This window comes from Colletotrichum graminicola (assembly GCF_000149035.1).
Source record: "Colletotrichum graminicola M1.001 genomic scaffold supercont1.71, whole genome shotgun sequence".
NCBI classification, from domain to species: domain Eukaryota; kingdom Fungi; phylum Ascomycota; class Sordariomycetes; order Glomerellales; family Glomerellaceae; genus Colletotrichum; species Colletotrichum graminicola.
Genome location: NW_007361075.1, coordinates 24,484 through 47,372, shown reverse-complemented (window position 1 = coordinate 47,372; position 22,889 = coordinate 24,484). Strand labels below are relative to the sequence as shown.

General features: G+C 57.1%; 7 protein-coding genes across 7 annotated transcripts; 3 read left to right on the top strand and 4 right to left on the bottom strand.

The window, feature by feature from the left end:
* Window positions 1–16: 16 nt before the first annotated feature.
* On the bottom strand, window positions 17–898 carry GLRG_10935 (AoPex11B; the record flags this gene model as incomplete). The annotated part of the gene is made up of 1 exon (XM_008101655.1): window positions 17–898. The coding sequence occupies one exon, from the start codon at window positions 896–898 to the stop codon at window positions 17–19; it is 882 nt and encodes a 293-aa protein (XP_008099846.1).
* Window positions 899–1,740: 842 nt separating this feature from the next.
* Window positions 1,741–3,316, bottom strand: GLRG_10934 (NADH oxidoreductase; the record flags this gene model as incomplete). Its single annotated transcript, XM_008101654.1, has 3 exons — window positions 1,741–1,913; window positions 1,968–2,955; window positions 3,044–3,316. The coding sequence occupies 3 exons, from the start codon at window positions 3,314–3,316 to the stop codon at window positions 1,741–1,743; spliced, it is 1,434 nt and encodes a 477-aa protein (XP_008099845.1).
* A 390-nt stretch (window positions 3,317–3,706) lies between these two features.
* GLRG_10933 (transferase hexapeptide domain-containing protein) lies at window positions 3,707–4,331 on the top strand (the record flags this gene model as incomplete). Its single annotated transcript, XM_008101653.1, has 2 exons — window positions 3,707–4,096; window positions 4,143–4,331. The coding sequence occupies 2 exons, from the start codon at window positions 3,707–3,709 to the stop codon at window positions 4,329–4,331; spliced, it is 579 nt and encodes a 192-aa protein (XP_008099844.1).
* A 2,092-nt stretch (window positions 4,332–6,423) lies between these two features.
* Window positions 6,424–7,305, top strand: GLRG_10932 (uncharacterized protein; the record flags this gene model as incomplete). Its single annotated transcript, XM_008101652.1, has 1 exon — window positions 6,424–7,305. One exon carries the CDS (start codon window positions 6,424–6,426, stop codon window positions 7,303–7,305), a length of 882 nt encoding a protein of 293 aa, XP_008099843.1.
* A 1,013-nt stretch (window positions 7,306–8,318) lies between these two features.
* Window positions 8,319–9,230, top strand: GLRG_10931 (uncharacterized protein; the record flags this gene model as incomplete). The annotated part of the gene is made up of 1 exon (XM_008101651.1): window positions 8,319–9,230. One exon carries the CDS (start codon window positions 8,319–8,321, stop codon window positions 9,228–9,230), a length of 912 nt encoding a protein of 303 aa, XP_008099842.1.
* An 89-nt stretch (window positions 9,231–9,319) lies between these two features.
* On the bottom strand, window positions 9,320–12,684 carry GLRG_10930 (subtilase; the record flags this gene model as incomplete). Its single annotated transcript, XM_008101650.1, has 11 exons — window positions 9,320–9,464; window positions 9,523–9,773; window positions 9,843–9,930; window positions 9,988–10,096; window positions 10,152–10,261; window positions 10,318–11,687; window positions 11,750–11,807; window positions 11,861–11,966; window positions 12,016–12,079; window positions 12,133–12,474; window positions 12,538–12,684. The coding sequence occupies 11 exons, from the start codon at window positions 12,682–12,684 to the stop codon at window positions 9,320–9,322; spliced, it is 2,790 nt and encodes a 929-aa protein (XP_008099841.1).
* A 1,571-nt stretch (window positions 12,685–14,255) lies between these two features.
* Window positions 14,256–21,487, bottom strand: GLRG_10929 (alpha amylase; the record flags this gene model as incomplete). The annotated part of the gene is made up of 4 exons (XM_008101649.1): window positions 14,256–15,558; window positions 15,611–20,827; window positions 20,882–20,997; window positions 21,068–21,487. The coding sequence occupies 4 exons, from the start codon at window positions 21,485–21,487 to the stop codon at window positions 14,256–14,258; spliced, it is 7,056 nt and encodes a 2,351-aa protein (XP_008099840.1).
* Window positions 21,488–22,889: the final 1,402 nt, after the last annotated feature.

Below are 22,889 nucleotides of genomic sequence, written 5' to 3'. Positions count from 1 at the left end.
AGTTTTTCTTTTTTATTCAAGAAGCTATCTTTGCCTCCGCTGCGGCGCCGCACCTCTCCCATATGTCCCTGCCCGTCAGGTAAGTCGTGATGAGCATGGCAACCCCGACGGTGCCCGGCTGCACATTCATCCAGCCCAAGACGGCGCCGGGGATGAGACAGTCCAACGAGTCCGCGATGACCTTGCGTCCCAGCGACCTGACCTGGAAGGCCACGTTCCTCCTCCACCTCTTCCTCTCTTCCCGCCGCTTGGCCACGATGGCCCTGAGCCGGGCGCGCTCCGCCTCCCAGTCGAGCTTCTCCTCGCCGCCGCCGCCCGGCTTCTGCTGCGCCTGCTCGCCGGTGCCGTACCCGTGGCCGTGCTGCGGCACGGGCGCGTGCGCGAACGCCTTGAGCATCTTTGCCAGGTTCGCGAGCACCCCGGACACCAGCGCGAGCAGCCAGAACCGCTGTGCCTCGAGGTTGAGCGCCCTCGTGCGCTCCGCGCCAAAGACCTCGAGCTGCGGGACGCCCAGCAGGTCCGGCAGCGTCAGGGACTCGATGCCGCCGTAGAGGCCGAGGAGCGTGAACTTGGCCATGTCGAGCCAGGTCTCCAGGCCGACGGCGCCTCTGCTGTCCCGGGAGGAGCCGCCGGGCCGGGCCGAGCTGAAGAGGTTGTACGACGTGCCCAGGGAGTTGAGGAACCAGAAGAAGCGGATGAAGCGGCGCGTCAGGTTCAGGTGACCCTTCAGCGGGCCGAGGGCCTCGAGGAGGGGCGAGTCCGAGGTCAAGAGGATGAGGGATATGAGGGATGGGTACGCGCTGAAGATTATGGTGAGTGCTTGGAGGCCGCGCAGGATACGCTCGAGCCCGGCTGTAGTCCCATCAGTATTTGGAGGTGAGAGTGGGCGGTGTGACATGAGTGAGAAAACGCGCGCTCACTGCGAGCAGTCCATGAACAGCTCGGGAGGTAGAAGAAGATAAGGACTGGACGTCATTTCCGGAAGGGAAAAAAAAGTCGCGACAAGACGAGGCGAGTATGTGTGTGTGAGGACAAAAGCAAGGAGGAGGATGTTACTCTACTAACCGCTGTCGGACCCGAATGCTACAAACTGGTCATACTTGAAAGAAGTCATGTCCGAAGATATTTCCACCGAGAACAACAGATAAGAAACACTCGCGCGCGTCGGAACCAGAAAATAAGGATAAAGCGGACTGAAGCGCCGACTGTCAATATTCCCACTGGCCGAGGACTGGTTGTTGGGAGAGACGGGCGGTCGAAGGGGGGTTCGGGCGTTCGGTGGTCGTGGTGAAAAGAAACCCCCCGCCGCCGTCCGAGGTTCACCGACCGGGTCCAGCGGAAGTCGGATCTGTGGGCCGAGAGAGACACATCCTAGCTGCAGGACGGGGGGGGGGGGGAGCGAGCAAAAGCTGAAAAAATCCAATGGCCTCATTGGGTAAGCATTCTGCGGCTTAACGCCGAAATCGAGGCTTTGCCAGGAACGGACGGAAATGAACCACAGATTAGCCATGCTTTCCAAGACATGATGCATTCGTGGCGTTTGGCCACACAACGTATCCTTGGGACTCTACCCGCCACGTCCTGCGTCGATTCACTATCAATTAGTCATCAATCCCAAAAGTGAATACGGGATTATCGTGAACAAATGAACTCCGGCACATTTAGGGCTATGCTAATGTACGATACTAATATATACAAGCCCCCAGGCGCCAGTCTACAAGCATGCAACATCTCAGCCTTCTACTGTCCTGGCGAAACCAACTTGCCCTGGGCCCGGGAATCGGGCGCCCAGCCACCGCCCAAGGCGTTGGCACCGCCGTTCTGGGCGGCGTACTCCTCCATTCTCTTCTCAAGCTCGGGACGGAAATGTCTAATGAGACCCTGCAGGGGCCAGGCAAAAGCCTCACCAAGAGCTAGAAAACAATACGTTAGTGTTAAGAGTCGCTTACGTCATGACGAATACATACCGCAAATGGTGTGGCCCTCGACCTGCTTGGTGAGCTCCTGAAGCATGTCAATCTCACGTGGCCGGCCCTGACCCTTCTCAAAGCGCTTCATGATCTGGTCGGTCCACTTGCTACCCTCTCTGCAGGGCGTGCATTGACCGCAGGACTCGTGGGCATAAAAGTGGGAGAGACGGCTGATGGCGCGGACAACGTCGGTGCTCTTGTCCATGACAATGACGGCGGCGGTACCAAGACCGGACTGGCTGTCCTTCAGGGCGTCAAAGTCCATGAGCTGGTTGTCGCAGACGTTCTTGGGGAGGATCGGGGTGGAAGAGCCACCGGGGATGACAGCCAGCAGGTTGTCCCAGCCGCCACGAACACCGCCGCAGTGCTTGTCGATCAGCTCGCGCAGGGGTATCGACATCTCCTCCTCGACGGTGACGGGGTTGTTGACGTGGCCAGAGATGCAGAAGAGCTTGGTGCCCTGGTTACGCTCGCGGCCGAAACCCGCGAACCAGTTGCCACCACGTCTGCAGATGGTAGGGGCAACGGCAACGGTCTCGACGTTGGCGACAGTCGAAGGGCAACCGAAGAGACCGACGGCGGCGGGGAAAGGCGGCTTGAGACGGGGCTTTCCGGGCTTGCCCTCGAGGGACTCGATGAGGGAGGTCTCCTCACCGCAGACGTAGGCACCGGCACCGCGGTGGATGAAGACGTCAAAGTCGTATCCGGAGTTGCAAGCGTTCTTGCCAATCAAGCCGTCCTTGTAGGCCTCGTTGATGGCGTTCTGTAGGACGGCGGCCTCGTGGACGAACTCGCCGCGGATGTAGATGTAGGCGGCGGAGGCGTTCATGGCCCGACCAGCAACCAGGCATCCCTCGATAAGCTTGTGGGGGTCCTTTCGCATGATCTCGCGGTCCTTGCAGGTTCCGGGCTCACCCTCATCGGCGTTGACGACCAGGTATCTCGGCTTATCGTCCTTGTCCCAATCCTTGAAGTTCATGAACGACTGCGCGGATGCCATCTGCGTTAGCCCGTTGTCCCATCCCTTCCCTTGATTGCCGCGGCAATAACTCAGACGTGGGGTGTCAACCTACCCATTTCAATCCTGAAGGAAAACCGGCACCTCCACGGCCACGGAGACCGGAGGCCTTGACCTCGCTGATGATCCAGTCGTGTCCCTTGAGAATGATCTCCTTCGTCTTGTGCCAATCGCCCATTTTCTTCGCAGAAGCCAGCGTCGGGGGCATCCGGCCGTAGAGGTTCTGGAAAATGCGGTCCTGGTCCTTCAGGCCGCCGTATGTTCGTACCGTTGCGTAGTTTCGCGCAGCCTGCGCGGCCTGCGCGGGCAACCGCCGTGGAGTGGCCATCGTGGGCGTTTGTGGGGGGATTGGTGGTGGATGGAGGGTGTCGGTCGGATGAATTCGCCGTCGTGGGAACGAAGCTCTGCTGCACAATCGATGATGCTTATTTCCAATTAGCGTTGATTGGCCAATGCGGGTCGTTAGTCAGCAGGACCGTATCACGTGACTCGGTTTGATGCATCAACCGGGGCTATGTGCTAGACCGGCTCCAGAGACTGAGCAACGGCGACTGGTGCGATGCCTCACGTCAAGCTCCCCGATCACTAACACCGCTGCGCGTCGTACGTCGGACAATCTACAAAGACCTGGCCCCGCGTTGCGATCATCTTCAAGAATGTACTATACCTTCTGGATAGCAACTCTTTAGGGGCGGGGCAACCCAAATCACACTTCACAATGTCGTCCAGCAAGCGGCATTCTATGCTGCCCGCTGTATCCAGCACCGGCCCGCGACCGCCAGTCAACTTCTCTTCCTCCCTCACCGTCGCCGACAGCGCCATTCTCATGGGAACGCACTCCATCACAATTCAATCGGAAAGCGTCTTGCATCCGCGATCGAAGCTGGAGTCGACCAACGGTAGTATCCTCATCGGTCGAAGATGCATCATCCACGAGCGAGCTCATGTTGGCGCGGTTGGCAACGACATTACCGGTGGAGGCCTTTCGCTCGGAGACTACGTGACGGTAGAAGTTGGCTCGGTCATTGAAGCAGGAGGCACAGAGATTGGGACAGATACCGTAATTGGCGTTCGCTCCCGGATAGGGAGCGGCGCTGTTATTGGCAAGGTTCGTGTAACGTTTCTCCAACGAGCTCGGATGCTGACCGCCATAGAATTGCACGATATCACCATCGACCGTCATAAAATCTGGCGAGAAGATACCAGACTACACAGTTGTGTACTCAAACGGTCAGCGACGAACCGACAGACGAGGAGTTACAGACTTGAAACACAAGGCGCAAGCGCGGCAGATTGATGTGCTCAGAAGGTTGATGCCCAACAAGGCCGAGAAATGGCTTTAGAGAACTTCGTTACAATGATACCCCGTGATTCCTGTTATTAGAATTTTGGTTCAGTGCAAGCCGGAGACCGTTAATGATACTCTACTGGCAGATGGTCGGAACCTCATGACCTTTAGTCCCTCTCCACCTAGTAATGGCTCTGGAGGCAAGCATGCATTCTTTTCCGAGCACATTTACTTGCCGGCCCGGAAACCCGCATCCTCACGCATCCGCCTTTGGAAACTCGGGTGTCATTACCGGGCAACGAGAGACTCTATAAATGGTCAAAGGCGTTCCTAGCCCATCGCAGTAGCCGAGCGGAGGGGGGTAAACTGGCGGAAAGCCCAGAAAACTCCGGTTTCTCGGAACTCGAACCTCGCAAGTTTGGGTTCTGAACTTTTCCTACTTACATCATCCGTAGAACACACACTGCTCATCCACTGCGTTCACGGGGCTATACGCGATTCGACTCGAGAAAGCCTTATCTACCACGAGGAGAGGAATATGTTGGATGGCTGCATATGGACTAATGAGCTTTCTTACTGAAACATACCCCATGTATTTGTGCGGCGATGATATGATAGGCCGTGAAGCACGATGACGTTGCCGCTGTAAGAAACATCCTTAGTGCGTCAGGCACCTCAGACATAAGTCTCAGTAAACTTCATGGGTTCATAGCTAGCCTGTTCTCCGACAGTGTTGGTAAGTTCCCTGGGAGAGAATTGTTCCACATAAAGCTGGGTACACTGTGACTAACAGCATGGGAAGAAGGGTTTCTCCACACATTCCAGCGATTGCCGAAGTTTTCTATCAGGATTCTCTTGGCTATCGCCAATATGTTTCCGTTTGCTCTTAACACTGCCGCAAGGGACATGACGCACTGCGTCTGACACCCTGTTAATGGATACAGGCTGTAATGGTTCAAGTACTCATTGATGATGTGGTTTTAGCGGCTGGATACGAAACGATTTCTTTGTTTTAACCATCCTTCCCTCTCAGTCTTTGAGCGAATTGATTAATCAAAGCAGTAGGACTTTCAATTCTACTCTGTAACTCTTCAATTCTTCATCCTGTTAGACGACAAGCAAGATAAGGCCTCCCAATCTAGAACAAGTATACTGGGCTCAAAAACACATCATTTACTGCAGCCTTCAAGCAAAGCGCCTAGCGTGACTGGATTTGACACTTACCACCACCTTCACAAGTCTTGAAGCTTTTAACATCCATGCAAGATACCGGTCACATTTCCAAAGACTGTACTCTATAACATAGCCCCTCGCATGCCGCACGTATGAACCAAAAGACGGACCAATATAACTAAGAACGGTCATGTGATTTAGGTTGTGTGCTGAAAGAAATTGAGGTGAAGATTCTACTTGCTCTCCACCCGTCCCAACAAGTCTTTGAAATCTCATCGATCCATCTGTTTCTTTCCAACCTTCTTCTGTTTGTCTCCGATTCCGAGTCCCTCTTACGCATAATCACAGTCCAGCCCAGAATGGAAGTAAATAGACTGGAGGAAGGGGGCAGAGGAGAAAGCCTCGGCATCGACCCGCGAAGAACCAACAGAGAGAGTCGAGAGAGCCAGCAAACGCCTGCCATCCGAAGCGAACCGTCCGACTTGGGTACTTTTGACCAAACAGTCGATAAACCTCTTGACGCCCCCCAGCCAGACGGGATCTGTAACTACGATGTCTCAAACGCCACGCCCTTCGGCTCACCTTTCCATCCAACGGTCATCCAGCGCCTCGCCTCAAGTCCCAACGATAGACATGGCCACATCATACAGCCACTCGACATCCAACAACCTCGGGCCACGAGAATGCCCGTATCCTCATTCTATCACTCGCCCGCACTGTCCAATTTGTCCCAGACGCGCTTGAACCAGAAAAATCCAAGCCAGCAGACGCCAAGAATCTTGACGTCTCCATATACCACACCAGATTCTGGCCAGCCCGTCGTTCGGTTCTCGTCGATACAGTCTGCTGAGACCAATCAGGACTATGGCCCCAACATAAATCTGGTAGTTTCCGCCCTTCACAAGGCGAGAAATCTGGTGGAAACCCTCGAAGTCGTTCGACAAGTTGGTGTGTCCGAAACCCACAAGAAAGACATGCTTGATACCAAGCTCCAGGCCGAAGTGGAAAAGCGGAGCGAGTTGGAAGCCGAGCTAGTGCGCGAGAAGAAGCAGAACCAAGACCTCCGCCTGGAGCTGCACGACATCAAGTACCAGAACACACTCATCGAGGCCCGGATAGTCACGGAGAAAGAGCAGAAAGAGACCCTGTACCAAGAGCTGCAGGGCTTCAGAGTCACTCAGCTGACGAACGCGGCAGAGAAGGGCGGCCTTCAGGCAGAGAACGCCGGCCTCCGGGATGAGTTAAGCGCAACCCAGGCTAGACTCAAGAAGCTGGAGGACAAAATGGCCGACCTCCACATTGACGCCTCGAAAGGTCATGATGACAGCAACACTCAGAGCGACAAGAAGCATAGCGAGATCCTTCAGGCCATCAATAGTCTGCAGTCGTCACAGCCCCTCGATTTGCAGATAACAGCGCGCAAGAGAGGTCGCAAAATATCCGTCTCTGAGGACGTCCCACTCACACATGTCTGGCAGAGCCGACTCACCAGACTGACATCCAATCTAAACAGATTCGACGTTGTTCAGGACCCCGAAAGCGAAAACTCCCCGACCTACAAGTCCATCTTCCTCGAGCTCGTTCCTCTACTGAGCACCCAGCGAGGTACACCCGGGTTTGACGCCTTCTTGGAGTACTCGAGACCTGGCTCGACTTACTGCATCATTCAAGCGCTGCGGGAAGTCAACGTTGAGGCAGGACAGCAGGCCGAGGCCCTCAAAGGCGACGGCTGTGAGGACCACAAGGGCATAGGCGATTGTCTGAGGGTGGAGTGCTGCGTATCTGACGATAGAAAGGGGAAGATTTATAAGTTTCTTCCGTTTGACTGGAGCAAGTTGGTTACTAACTTGAATTAATTGGAGAACGAGGAATCAAGGAAGGAAACGCCTCAAAGGAAGGCGGGATTGACCAGGATACTATACAGCGACTAATGCCATGTCGCCGGCGAATGCAGAACTAGAAATTGGACGAAACCGTGTATAATGAGTGCTTGATTAGTAAATAGACTGCCGGGATTACTAGCGAACATCGATCAAGGCCTTACACATGTCATTCATGCTTTTGCATACCGTGTTGTTGCTTGCAGGATTCCGCATTCCGTCTCGTTTACAAAACAACAGGCACTTCCAACTGGGAGCCGCTCTTAAGTTACAGCTAAGCTGCTGTTTATCGCGAAAGAGGTATGTGCCAGTGATAATTCGCTTTCTCTTGAGAAGGACAGGGAAGAAGCCAGGGACCATGTACAAAAGTCGCGCCCATATCGGATATACTTGATATTGGATAGGGAGTATTGCTTCTGTGTGTAAACATACTTCAACTTATTGACCAACGGGCGTCCTCCTCCGTCAAGGAATGCTGGAGGACCTCGATGCATACCATCCTCAGCCAGCAAGACCGGGCGGCCGTCAGTGTGCCGTGATCCCCACTTTCCCCACTACCGGCTCCGATCGCCACGGTACCGATCGCCCGCAGCAAGCACCGAAAAGGCCGAACGCCCTATTGGCTTTCGGTATTCTAAATGAACCATTGATGACACAAATTCACCGACGACTCCCTTTTCCTCCCCCTCTCCCCTTGGGTATCACTCAGCAAAGACTTGTATGAGACGACAGAAGGGAACACCCCGGGGCCCGTGAAAATCCGAGGGGGGGTAGATGACTTATCGATTGTAAGATGTACCTGAGTTTTCAACCTCTCACTGTCATCACCTCTCCACTACACTCATCAGCCTCAATCACCGCCATTGTTGCACACACTCGGCCGTCTCACCCGCCCACCTATATATCACTGCAAAAGAGACAGGGGCTCGCGGGTACACCAACTTGATCTCACCAGAGGCCCCTACTGCACCTCCTCCTCCGTCGCCAAAATGAGTCGCGCACAGCAGAAGCACGACCCCCACACCCCCCACCGCATCGGTCAGCTCGTCGAGCCAGACTCGGACGGCTACGTCGTCCGCCGCTTTCCGACCGACCACGTCGCGGTCTACGGCGACAACCCCACCAACCTGGAGATCCCCGGCGGCACTGGCCACTTCAGCCTCCTCCACGTCCGCTGCCACGCCGCGGCGGACCAGAAGCCCTCGTGCCACACCGACTCCCTCGTCGTCGCCGTCCACGGCGTCTGTCCCCCTCAGAACAGCCCGGACCAGCCGCCGATGAGGTCCGCCGTCGGCGTCTACCTCGGCCCTAACAACATCGCCAACCGCGCCTGCCGCATCCCGGACGCGGCGGACCGCGGCCACGTCATGCGCGACACGGACGGCAGCGACAGCCGCGACCGCCCGCAGCACACGCAGCAGCGCGCCGACTTGTATGCCGCGATCGCGGGGCTGATGGAGGCAGCGCGGCTCGCGCAGCAGGGGCTGCCGTCCCCGCGCGGGGCCGGCAGGGCGCCGGCCCCGTTCAAGCTGCACCTCGTCGTGGTCAAGAGCGACTCGGCGTACCTGGTGGAGGGCGTGGCGGGCGGGCGGAGCGGGGAGCCGCCGCACATGAAGAAGTGGCTGGCCAACGGGTGGAAGAACACCAAGGGGGAGAAGGTCAAGAACGAGGACCTGTGGGACAACCTGATGCTCACGATGATGTCGCTGGGCAAGCTGGGCGTGGCGGTGGAGTTCTGGCAGGTGCCGAAGAAGGAGAACAAGGAGGCGTACAGGCTGGCAAAGCACGCGCTCGAGCAGGACGTGAACTGGTTCGATGAGAAGGGCATTTTCGGCAAGGACGAGCACAAGGACGGCAAGAGGCCCGAGACGGCCACAGACGAACTGGTGGCGATGGAGTGATATTGTTGGACGATAGGCACACACACACACGTTGCAGAGAAAAAAGGAGCTAGATTTATCACTGGTCTACGGAGCGGAACGAGCAGCATCTATCTCGATAGCGTTCGGTGACGGAGAGAGGCTGTGGAGTTGCCTCCGGTGAGTGGCAGGACCTCAATCTCGGGGGTCTCGAAGATATCCCAGTTGTCCGACGCTTTGGGGTTAGCAAACGGTTTGAGAGCGGCGAAGCGCCACCTGGCCGTAACAGTTAGCATCGTAAACCACTATGAGACGGCGTCTGGGGTCTGCTGACCTGTACTTTCCAGGTTTGATCTGGCTCCCGTCCGCCAGCTTCCCAAGCCACCACGACTCGTAGGGTGAGTCGCGGGGCCGGTCCTTCAGCGGGAAGGAGATGGTGTTGTTGACGCTGTCGGTGGCGGGGTCGAAGACGGGATAGTTGACGCTGTTGTAGACATCGAAGCCTGCTACGGAGCCGACGTACTTGTTCTGGCCAACGACCGGCGGGTAGACCCATTCACGCTCCTGGTAGCTGGACTGGAAGATCTACAAGGGTTTGCGTCAGCAACTCTCCGGCTGCGAGGCGGGTACGGGGGAGGGAAGACAAGCGCTTACATCCCAGCGCAGTTCGCGAGTTCCCCAAGTCAATGCGACTTGAAGTCTGACGAAATCTTGCTTCTCGAGGGAGAGGTCGAAAGTGAAGCTGAACATCCCGGGTCAGTCATGGTGTGGTCCTCAGCACGGGATATCGGGAGCCTACCTCGACTTGTCGGACAGCGATGTTCGGTTAACGCCAGAAACGGCACGGGGGTATCCCAAGGACGTGTAGTACATGTCTACGATACTGTGCTCGACGCTTCCGCCGACGCCTGCGGGTGGGATGGTTAGCAACGGTCGAGTCAAAGCGGAGGGACCGAGCCGCACCATAGTAGGGCACAGAAAGCACATCGCCGGAGCTGGAGCCGATGAGGATCTTGCCGCCGAAGACAGGCAGTCTCGTGGCGTTTAGACCCTGCGGGATGTCGAAAGAGAACCTGGAAAGCACGTTAGCTCGTTACCGACCCCGGGACGGTCGTTAGGGGAACCCTACTTTGCAGTCTTGGTCTGACCAGGCCCGATCTTGAACGAGCCTGAAGGCACGCTCACGGGGGTGCCGATCTTAAATGGCTCGATCTCGACGAGATCCTTGATACGAGGGACGAGATTGATGCCGGCGTCCGCAGCGTCCGCGGTCCAGTACGATTCGAATCCGGCGGCATCCTGCACCTGAAACACGTACTCGAGCTCCGTAGCGCCGGTGTTGGTGATGTCGACCTGGTGGTACCGCGAAAAGTGGTGCGTGTCGTTGAGGGCGAACTTTGTCTCGCCCGAAAGCTGCGAAGTCGCATTGAGCACTGAGACGGCGTCGATAAGGCCGCTCCCGACCTGGATGGGAGGGGCCCAGAAGCCAAAGTCCTTGTTGGTTCCGTCGGACCAGGGAATTGCCCGGCCCGAGGCAACAATGCGCGCGTGCAGGGCCTTGGCGAAGCCGGCGCCGTGCGTGGAGCGGCCGCCGTGAGCGCCAATGTACAGTGCGGCGACGCCGGCGACGTAGGGGCAGGCCATGGAGGTGCCCGAGAGGTCGCGGTAGATATTCCCGGGGAAGGGGGCGAAAATCCTGCCTCCGGGGGCGGTGATGTCGGGCTTCAGCTCGAGGTCGAAGGTGCCACCCCAGGAGGTGAACCGAGAGGGCTTCCCGCCGCCGGCGTTGTACATGGCGACGTAGTTGTTGTTCTGGTCCAGGGAGAAGTCGGCGGTGACGTTGCCGCCGGCGATGACGGTCTTCACGATGGCCTCGCCGGCGTCCTTGGAGAGGAGACCCCATCTGCTCTGAGCCCAGCCGACGCCGGAAAACCCGAGAATGGGCCTGTCTGTCATGTAGAAGAGCATGAACTTGGCGCCTCGCTCCTGGACCCATCTCTGCCTGATGTAATCATCGCACCCCTCATCGAACCGCACGAGCGGAATCGTCCCGGTGAAGTTCAAGCCTTCAGGCAGCGGCTGGCAGGCGTCGTTCTCGACGTTGATGTCGAGCGTGATGGGGACGATGGGCCAGCCGACGATCTCGGCGGGGAACTGTTCCTGGGCGGGACGGTACCCGAGGATGGTCCGGTTAGACTGGCCATCGAGGTTGAAGGTGCCGGCGAACTGGCGGGCCGAGACGATGTAGGCGTCGGCGGAGGCCACGGCAAGGACCTCCTTGCCGGCGGCGCCACTGCTGGGAAGGAAGGCGCCGAGTTCGCCCGAGTTGCCGGCGGCGATGGTGACCACGACGCCTTGCTCGACGATGCGGGAGGCGACGAGTGCCCAGGCGTTGTCGGACCAGCCGCCGGTGGAGCCGACGGAGGCCGTGATGATGTCGACGCCGTCGTCAAAGGCGCGAAGGAACGCCTCGATCAAGACCTCCTCGCTGGTACCTTCCTATTCAACAGAATAGAGTTAGTGGGAGAGACCATCGTTCGTTGTGGGCGAGCAATTATTACCGAGGGCCCGAAGACCTTGTAAGAATAGATGGTGGCTTGAGGCGCGACCCCTGTGAATCTGACGAGAGAGTAAGTCAGGACTCACTTGACCTTTGTGGATAGCAGACTCACTCCGTGCTCTTACCGGCAATGATGCCGGAAACATGGGTGCCATGGCCGATGGAATCAAGGGGGTCCGCATCGGGCTGTCTCTCCTCGCCGGGGTAGGGCCAGTTATCTGATGTAGTCAGTCGCCGTTTCTCTTTGGTATTCTATGTTCAGCTTACTGTTGTCGCCCACAAAATCATATCCAGAAGCAACCTTGCAGCCCTCTCCGAAGCAGCCTCCAAGCTATAACCGATTAGCCAGCAGTCTACCAAAGCACGCAGAGGGGCGGAGCTTACGGCTGGATGAGTGTAGTCGGTACCGGTGTCGACAACCCCGACCTTGACGCCTTTCCCAAGAATACCCTGCTCGTGGAGCTTATCGACGCCCGTCATCCAGTGAATTGAGTAGTTGAGCGCTTTGGCGTCGTCGCTGAACGACTCCCCGGTCACGACGGGGGCGAGCTGGATGCGGGTAGAGTGCCACGCCTTGACGACGGGCACGAGCGCCTCGAGCGAGTCCGTGTTCTCGCTGTCGGACTCGACGGCGATGCCCCTGAAGACGGACGAGTCGAAGACTTTGAGAACCTTGCTCCCAGGAATGGTCTGGAGGTGCTGGACCACGGCGTCCTTGTTGGCTCCCTGCGGGATGTTTAGCGTCTTGCCCCCCCCCTTCGGGGATCGGTCTCGCTAAGTTTTGCATACCTGCTCGAGCTCAAGGATGAACTTCTTGGGCGCGACGACGGTATCGTCGGACGGGCGGACGTCCTCGTCGGCGGCACGCCGAGAGACTTTGGCGGCGCCCGTGCCGGCCAACGCCAACACGGAGACCAGGGCACTCGCGACACGCATAGTCGAACAATGAACGAGGGCGGAATGTCGAGACTCGAGACGAGAGCCGATGACTTGTTCTCTTCATTGCTATTGTTCGCCGGGCGCCAAACATCTTTTAATGAGCCTCTGCGGCCTACAACCCGCAATGCCGGGGGCCTGGGGATGCCTTCCGCGATGCCATGATCCGTTGACCATCTCGTATTGAAGTCGATGCCCTGGTACGCGCGACGAACTTACGGACCCTGGCTTCTTGTCCCCTTTAGGCAGTCCTGCCAGTGGCATCTCCACCCCCGAAGCGACCTTACCGCCGAAGCCAAACAATTCCGGTCCACCTCTGATCATCGTTCCATCCCCATGCGCCTTGCTTGCACCGACCTGCCATCTTGAGTTTGGTCTATTAGCCCGTTAATCTCGTATTCTGCGGTGCGAAGGCACTAGCCAAGACTTGATGATCTACGTGCGGGCCTCTGTGCACAAGAAGATCCGCTCGTGAGGAGACCGGTCCTTGGCTTTTATGCTTATTCCCGCCCGAAAGGAGGGGAAGGTTCCGTTCCCCACGGATGAACAGCGGTGGGAACGGCTTCTATGGAGAGAACAATCATCGCACGAGCTGCCGACATGGTGACATCTCCGTTAAAATTTCGGGTGTAAACGGGGAGCCGCATAAGTCGCTCACATTGCCGGGACCGTTCTACCGCTCGCAAAAGCTCGAATCAAGCCAGTCAGTCGCCCAAGGGACGGGAAAGGGGGTACGGTGTATCCAAAGTGCCTTCACTTAACCCCCCCCCCCCCCCAAGGATGCTTGCCGCGCTTTACATCAATCTCACACTCTCCGGGACGCTCAAGAAAGGCGTTTCTCCAGAGCTATCGGTAGTAGCTACCGAAGAAGAAAAAACATGTCGGCACCGGGCTACAAAGCAGACTCAGTTCCCCTACATTATCCCACCCCAGAAGGCCTCTCTGTCTCTTTGTTCATCGTCGTCACTCTCTAGGGAGAGGACATAAGAACGAGCATATTCCCTCAAATGCAATTAGGCGTCACCTGGAGAGGAACAGTGTCATAAGGTTGCAAAGTTATTATTCATGATTGTGAAAAAAAAGAGCGACATAGCTGAGTCTAAAATCTAAATGATGGGTTTTCCACGGGCAGTTGTGTTTGTGCCGTCAGAGATCCTCCTGCCCGCCGCCTCAGCTCGGAAAAGTGAGTGTGGGTTTATATAAGACAGAAAAAGAGGGATAGAAACAATTGCGACAAGGACAGCCAAATGTCCCTTTTTATCGCCGCCACCTGCGCCCCCTCCTTTCCTTTGCCCTTTTCCCTATTTGTTTCGTGGCTAGGTACAAACGCCTTTTGCTTCCTCTAGCTGGCGAGAGGGAGGACAAAGAGCCATGTGTATATAAAACATGAAGAAAGTTATGAATCATTATACAACCAAAATGTTCATAAATCGGGGAGGAGAGAGAACCGATGCCGCCCATCCTCTCTCCCTGGATCCCCCAAGACCAAACATGACAAGAGGCGCGGCTCTGTAGCCGCGCCTCCGGGTATTTTTTTGCTTCGCATCGCACATTCTTGCATGGCGCCTCTTTTACGGCTTTGACACCTGCTCCTTTCTGAAGAACTTGAAGAACAAGACGGGGATCACTAGCTGGAAGCCCAGGCAGATCCAGAACCACCAACTTGAAATACCGGGCATCAGTCCCTGGGAGAAGTCGGGGAAGGTCGTGTTGGGCGACAGGGCGTTGGGGCTCGTCGCGCGTGCTAGCATCGTGAAGGCACTGCCGACGACCTGCGCTCCGATGAGGACGGCCAGCACGTGCTGGCGCGTCAGCGTAGCCAGCAGCATCATACCCAGGCCGACACCCTGAATGTTGTCCAGGAGGCCGAGCCAGAGCCAGAGGCAGCGGGAAAGGATGGCCGAACCAACAGGGCCGCCGGCCCAGGGGAGGTACATGCCCATGCTGCTGGTACCCCAGAGCATCTGCGCCCAGCGAGGAGCGCACAGGCCGATGGCGAAGATTGGAAGAAGCCAGGTGTGGCTCTCGGAGAAGAAGGAGAAGACGTAGAGGATGATGGACCAGAGGACAACGAAGAAGCCGAGGGCGAGCAGGACGACGCCCCACCCAGGGATGAACTGCGACGCAAAGAGGAACTGCCAGTTGCGGCCGTAGGGAGCCGACAGCCAGTAGTTCTGGATGATGATCATGATGAAGAAGACCGGGACAAGCTTGCGGCGGACGAGCGAAATGTAGAAGCCGGGAATGTTGTCTGGTGCCTGGCGGTAGTAGTCGGGGAGACCCAAGAAGAGGATTGCACCGATGGCCCAAAGCATGATGGCGATGGGAACGCAGATGACCAAAGCCTTGGGGATGGTGGTGCCGTCAAAGAAGGACATCGGGGACGTCTCGGGGGTGTGGGTAAGAGACCCCCAGTACCAGAGCATCAGAGAGTACACCTGAGCGACACCGGCAACAGAAAGAGCGCGAGTAATCCATTGCTTCGTCGGGGCGCCACCTTCGTCACCAAAGTTGAGCGCGAAAGACAGAGCACCGGCACTGGCGCCAGCCGAGTAGAGGGCGGTGGCGGCATCTTGCATGGCAGCGCGGCTCTGCCAGGGCTCGAGATAAGGCGACACACCAAGCAGGAAGAAGGCCATGCCGAAGAAGACCCAAGGGAGCGACAGAGCGTAGACGGACTTGGTCAAGCGGAGCAAGACCCACCACAAGATGGATGTGACGAGGTAGGTCGCGGCAACAATGTACAGCTTGGAAGGAGTTTGGTTGGTCTCGCCCGTGAGGAGGACGATCTGGTACGAGTTGATGGAGATGACCTGCATGAAAGAGAGGAAGAAGGCGTAGACGGGCCAGTCACCAATGCGGATGGACAGGATTCTAGAGCGGGTTAGCCTTCTCTGCAAACGTACAATAGGTAGGGCGAGCTCACTTCTTGAGACCAGTGGGCGCGTTGTAGTTGTCACCCAACAGGAATTCGTCGTCAACGGGGCTGTCATCGTAGTGGGAGCCAGCGGTGAGGCCGCTTGGTGTGCGGCTGCGACCACGGTCTCCGTCAAAGGTGGCACCGAGACCCTTGCTTGAGCCCGGGCGGCTGGGTGCGGGACTCCTCGAACGGCTGTGGTCTCTTCGGCCAAGCTTGGCGTCACGGTATCTGGCGAACCACTTCTTCTCACTCTTCTTGAGGAAGTTTTCAATGCAGAGGTCAGTGCCCGAGTTCTTGGCCGTCAGACTGTTGAGCATCTGCTCGAACTCGGCGTAAAATTCGCCATTCTTATCGGTGAAGTTCTGGTCTACGTTTTGCAGCTTCAGGTCGTGGCGGTCACCAACGACATCAGGCAAAGACAGCTGGGAGCTGTTGCGCTGCTGCTTGTAGAAGCTCGGCTGAGGCAGGCCAAGGCCATCGAAGCCGGGGGTCTGGGGAGAGTCGTGCTGGGCGCGCATGGCAAAGCTGTCCACACTGACCATGCTCTCACGACCGGTGGCAAACATGCTTTCGCGGGGTGCGAGCATGCTGTCGCGGCCATTGATGGAGCTCGAGAAGGAGCCGCGGCGCGAAGACGGTATGGTGCTCCACGGCATGTTGGGTGTGCCCAGATCAGGCGAGTTGATGCGGCCCGCCGGGCTGGCAATCCGGCTCGGAGGGGGGAGAGGGGATGGGGCTCTTGAGCCAGTAGGTGTGAGTTCTGAGCCATACTCGCTGACGGCGACGCTTGACCTCAACGAGGAGTCGGTCAGGTTGCGGACGCCGCCGGCCTTCTTCTGCTTGGCAGCCTCCTTGTTATGGATCTTGATTGACTCGTTGTAGAGCGTGTCGAGTTGTCTGATCCACTGCGCGACGGGGAAGCGCTGCTTGGCGCTCCAGGCGCGCATGAGGGCTCGCTTTCTGGGCTTGCAGCTGAGAGCAGAGGCAATGGCCTGCTTGAACTGTTGGAGCAAATGGGTGGGGCTCATGGACTCGACGGTGTACCAGAAACCGGGCATCTGACCGAGACCACCGACACGGGCACCAACACCCAAGGCACCCTTACGACCGAACTCGACGGCGACCAGACCGAAGGGCTCGTCACGAGAAGGAATGAGGGCAAACTCGGCACCGCTGAAGATATAGGGAGGCAGCTGAGTGAACTCGGGCTTGCTAAAGACACGGCCAGGGTACTTCTCCATGAGCTTGTTGAGCTTCAGGGCCGCGAACTTGCCGTACAAGTCGATAACGGGGCCGACGGCGATAAGCTGGACAGAGGGGTACTTCTCGAGAATGCTGGGGAAAAGGTCGGCAATCAAGTCCACACCCTTTTGCAAACTCCATCTACCGACAAAGACGAAGAGATCGGCGTTCGGGTTGACTTCAAGACCGGCCCACTCCTGAGCCTGTCTCCGCAGAGTAGCTCGGTTGGCCTCGAACGTCTCATCAATCTTGATCTCATCCTGGGCGTTGGAGATGTCCTCGTCGGGATTCCATTCGCCAGTATCAGAGGGATCGGGGTTCGGCAGCTGACCAATGTTCTTTAAACTCCAGAAGATGGGGTAACGGGCCAGGGAGCGATCACCGTACTTCTTGGACACACCAACGGCACCGAAACCGCGCTGGTGGATGCGGAGGTAGCTGGCGGCAGCGTGCAGGAGGTTGAAGGCCGAACCGTACTGGACGTAGTCCTTGACGACCTTGGGCGGGAGGTTAAAGACGCTGTAGACTTCCTTTTGCTCTTCCTCGGTTCTCATGGGCCACATGCCTTGGAACTCGGCATTGTGCAGGGACAAGCAGACCGGGATAGTTTGCGGGAGGAGGTAGAGGGGTGCGGCGGCGCCGTGGTAGTCGTTGATGTGGTAGATGTCGACGTTGAAGCGGCGGATCGACTCAGCAATACAGCTGTTCCAGGCACAGTATAGAATGGCACTCTCAAGATCATCCATGCGAGCGATATAGGGATCGGCCTTGGTTTGCTGACGGAAGATGGGAGCATCGAGGATGACGTACGTAATGTTCTTGGACTGGTGGTAGTATACCTTGACTTCGAAGGACTCGCCCATGACTTCGACAAACATCGGCTCGGCCTCGTTCTCCAAGGGGTAGTCGACGTCGCCGACACAGGGGACAACCCAGATAAGATCCACGTGGGAGAGGGCCTGGCTCATGAGCTTGGCCATGACACCAAGACCACCGATCTTGATGCTGATCTTCCAGTCGTCGATGTTGTACTCCATGGTGGCGATGAGGACCTTCCTCCTGGCGGCGCCACCGGCAGCCGCAGCGGGAGCGGGCGAGAGAGGGGATTGAGGAATTTGGGACATCTCGAGACTTTTGCCTTTTTCGCCGAAGTTAATGTTGGACTCATTCCCGAGCTTGAGTGGTAACCAACCCTTCTTGGAGAATCCTGACTTGTTGATCTTCACCTGGTAGAAACCCTTCATGTAGATCCAACCGGCCAACCCCGCGAGGACGATGGGCATGAGGCCAAGGAGGAAGAAGAAGATGATCTGAATCCACATGTTGCCTTGGGGAACAGCGACGTAGTTCCAGTTGGCGTCGTTGAGGACGAGCTTGTAGGAAAGCGCAGGCATCGGGGGTGGCGAGGTCAAGTTGACAACGTTGTCGGATAAACTGCTTGGGGGCAGACGGTCAAGGACACCGTCGCCGTTGGGGTCGCCGTAGATGAAGGAGGCGTCAGGTTGGTTGTCCGGGTTGATGCCCCAGATGTTCAACTGGATCTGCGCAGGCCATTCGTACATAAAATGCAGCTCCCAGAGGTTGTTGTCAACCTGATTCATCAAGTTTGGCAGACCGGCATCGTAACCCCATTTGTTAAAGGGCCCGTGGAGGAAGATGTGAGGCCACTGACGGGAGTAGGGGATATCACTGCTGTCAGAGTGCTGGACAAAGGAAGACGAACCGAGGGGCTTGCTGTAGTACTGAACCATTAGATGCTCGCCCTTCCACTTCTGGAGGTCGGTTCCGTCCCACGACTGCGGAATCATGCGCTGCCTGGCACCGGTGTATGGCTGCCAGTTGCTCCAGCTGGAACCCCAGTTGGTGCTGTAGCGGAACTTGGTGGCACCGGGAGCGGCGTGGTTGATGTAGTACACGCCGCCGCTCTCTTGCATGAGCGATCGCGAGTAGTTGGCAGTAGCGGGGAACACGACGGGGTTGAAGGGCTTGCCAAAGCGGATGAGGAAATGATCAACGGCCTTGGTCGTCGTGCCGCCGGGCGCGGTGATGTTGTTGGCAGTTATCTTGACGATGCCGTCGGGCACGTTCTGAAGGTTGGCGGACCACTTCCAGACAGAGGCGATGGCGCCGATATAAGAGTCCTTTTCGATCGGATTCATAGAACCACAGACAGGGGTGTCGAAAGTGAGTGCGTTCTCGGTGTTGGCATCAACAGTGACACGAGCAGAGACAGCCTTGGTGACGGCGTCGCAGTCCATCTCGGTCGAGAACTTCAAGGCGATGGGAATCTGGCCGTTGGCATTGGTCGAGTCGATGGGAGCATCATGGCCAGGCTCGAAACCGGTGATGGAAGGCGCAATGTCCATCCATTTCGTGTCGGGAACATAGGCTCGGAACTCAAAGGGCGTCATGGTGATGCTGCTGATGCAGCCGGCCTTTTTGCCGTTACCGTTGAACCCGTTGTCCTTGGTGGAGCTTTCAAGGGTGATGGCGCCGGCGCCGCCGGTGTCAAACAGATTCCTGACCTTCGAGTTTTCGTCAAAGGGCGAGAGGAAGGCATCCGCCTCGTTGCTGCAGTCGAACTCGTAAGTGGTCTCATTGGGGCTGTTGTGGTAAACCAGCCAGACCGGGTCACCCGTCTCGTTCTGGTTGCTCAGGTAGCCACGCGCGACACTCCAAATTCCGGTCTCGGTCGGGACGCTGCTGCCAACGTATTGGATACCATGCGTCTTGTTCGACAGCTGCTGGAGGAGCCAGCCGCCCTCGAGGACGGGGTACTCGTCGCGGAAAGCGAAGAGGCGCTTCATCCAATTACGGATCGACGCTGAGGGATCACGGTGGTCATAGGCCACGCTTGGGTCAGTGCAGCCCGTTCTGCCTTTGGCGACGGGCCAGCCAACGTAGACGGAGTTGTCGCCTGCATAGCATCCGTGAATCTTCCAAGCTGGGGAGGGGGAGAAAGCTTGACGACCGAAGACGTAGTTCTCGGCCGTGTTGTCCAAGACGTAGAAGTTCTGCTCCTCGCCGTAGTAAACAAGAGGGGATCCGGGCAGAAGCAGGGTGGTGATGAAGTAGGCGAGGAGCATGCGCTCTGTTCCTAGTTCAATGGCAGGCCAGCGGAAAACGTCCTGGTTGGTAACACCATAGAGGTGACGAGGGTCGAATTTGCCAGTGTTCGCGTTGTAAAAGTCGTTGGTCAAGATCATCTGGTTCCAGGTCTGAACCCAGTCGGTCGGGAGATCATAACCGGCCTCAAGGTTACCACTCAATCCGAGGAAGCGGGTCATGAAACGGTAGACGGAGTAGTGGAAGGCACCGGCATCAAGCGCACTCTTCCCAGGCTCACGGATGAAGCTGCCAGAAGCAGAGCCACTTGTCGCGTCGAGGGACACGGCTTGCGCGAGCTGCAAAGATGAAGCCATCCCCGGGGTTCGGCCACGTCCGAGATAGATGGATCCCAGGGTGTTACCACTGGTGATTTCACCCACAATCATGAAGTTATCCTTGCCGAGGTCCTTGGCACACTGGCGCATGGCAGTACTCCACTCAGCCTGCGCGTCGACGGTGACCTGGACGGCCTTGTCGATACGGAAGCCGTCGACGTCGAGCGTTTGAATGGTCATGCACGAGTAGAGCTCGAGACGCTGGCGGACCGAAGGAACCCACTCACGAAGACGGTCCTGCACGGACGCGAACTTTGCCAATTGACGCTGCCAGTCGGGGAAAACACCAAAAGCTTCAATGTCACCGTATTGGTCGAAATCGCTGTTGTAGCAGCCCTTGAGCTGCGACGTGACATCTTTGGCGACGAGATTGCCGTCTTCGAACCAAAAAGCAGGGTACTGGCAGGTTTCGTTGTAATCGTTGCCAATGTCGAAGTCGAGGTACCGTCGAGACGACTTCCACTGGACCTTGTGCTCATCGGTCCTGAACGGCGTCGACGAGTTGAGGTACCCTTGGAATCCGATCAAATCACCCATGCTACAAGAAAACAGTGAGTGACAGCAAAGCCGCAACGGGCAATTTGTTACTTACGTCGCCATGGTCTGGTCCATGACCACATACATGTCCCTCTTGTGAATTTCGTCGATGGCCTCTTGCCATGCCGTGATATTACCGTAATGCCTGTCAAGAAGGGTGAGGTCGAGTGGCTAGGGCTTCTGTCAGCGCTCCTGTCCAGGTCCTGCCGCGCCGGTGACGGGCCGAGGAGTATTTTCGTACCGAGTAAGAATCCGCTCCCCACGGTTGGTTGATGAAGGGAGAACCGGCGATGTAGATGGCCTTGACTCCCATGCCCTGGATGTAATCCAAGGTGTCGACAAGCCCGGCCACATCTCCGCCATGGCGGAGCTGGTTGCTCAAGGGATCTTGTTCGAAAAGCGTGCCGTTGGCATTGTCGTTCTCGGGGTCGCCGTTAACGAAACGGTCGATGAATAATGTGTAGTAGGGAAACCGCCAATTTTCTGGCGATTTGGCGAATGTGTGGTTCTCTCTCTTTCCCGAGTACTCGTGTGGGTTGGTTGCTAACCTGTTCTGGTTGAGGTTGTATTCGGCTTCGCTCGCTGTGTACTTGAGGCCAGAAACGACTGTTGATGAGGCGGTAAGGAGTGTAATTGCCCAAGCCAATACGGAATTAGACATTGCGACTCTTACTCGCCTGGAGGGGCGAGTGAGCAAAACTTTACAGCAAAAAATACAAGAATAAACCAGGAATGAGTGACGAAGTGAAGCTCCAATGAGTGTGATGGTGATGGTGGGATGGGGGGGGAGGAGAGAAAGGCTGCGAAGCAGACCAACAAGCAAGCAAAAACGAATGACGGGATGAGACACGAGGCAAGGCGCGGGACGGATGGGAAGAAAACTCGGCCGTCGACACCACGTTGGTACCGATTGAAAAGGGGGTAATCTCGCCGGAGCTTGGGTCAGCCCAAATGCAATATGCCCCAGGCTGGAGGCGGAAAAGGGGATCACTGGTAGGGAGGCACAGACATGGACAGAGGCAAAAGTGCAGGCATGGGCATACTTAGCGGACTCCAGAGTGGCTGGGGCCGTAGAAGAGTCCAAGAAGGATCTATCCCGTCCGCCTCGCCTCCCAAGGCTCCAGTTTCGCGGTCTACGGAAAGGGGAGAAGAAGGGAGGGGAGGGGCTAGAGTGGGATGCATGCTGCAGGGCGTTGATTCCGTGATAGCAATGGGGGGGGGGTGTGACCCTTCTGCAGGAACGGGCCATCCGAATCGTTAGCTCTTCATCTTTCCCCAGTTTCCCTCAGGAGAGCGTAAGAGAACAAGAGAGAGAGAGAGAGAGATAGAGAGGTACCCGGAAACCCCTCTCTGTGGTACCATGACTATGTGACTCCGGGGTGGTCGGGGCTAATTCTGGCTATACGAAGTTTGGAATATGGATATGCATAGGGTGCAGGCAAATGCCTGGTTAGCAGCGAACCATAAGGGCGATGGGAGATTGGCGTACTCCGTCTTGGATTGCCCTTTTTGTCGAATCCACAGCAGAGACTGACCAATACGGTGGCCCGAGGCCAGCAGGCTCAGGGGTGCGTGTTGAAGACCAAGGATGGGCCAGCACGGTGCGGTGCTTCTCGTTGGTAGAGTCGGGTGAGTTCGTCGGTCGAGGCACCCGCTGTCAATCGGCCCTGGCCAGTGGGCGTGCTGTGTTGTATCGAGTCAGTTTTACCTTGTGTGGTCCTCCTTCTACCCCCTAGGAGAATACGAGACGTTGGAGACGAACTGGGCTGCCCAGGGCGAATGATCCATGCTTTCGAAGATTATCCAGAAGCAGCGATTTCCCGGTCGGGACGATTGAGGCTCAAGGGCAGGGCCCGTCGAGCACGGCGCGGCGGAGGCAAGCTGAGACGCACGACGAATAGCCATGGAGAAGGGGTTCATCTAAACTAGCATTGCCCAAAGGTTTAATGCTCGGCTGGCGATAGTTTCTGGGAGTCCTTCCACCATTGTTGGCAGCCAGTTCCTCCTCCCCTCCCCGTAAGGCAGAGAACAGGTTCGTTCTGGTGTGAGTGGGCTGGGCCAAG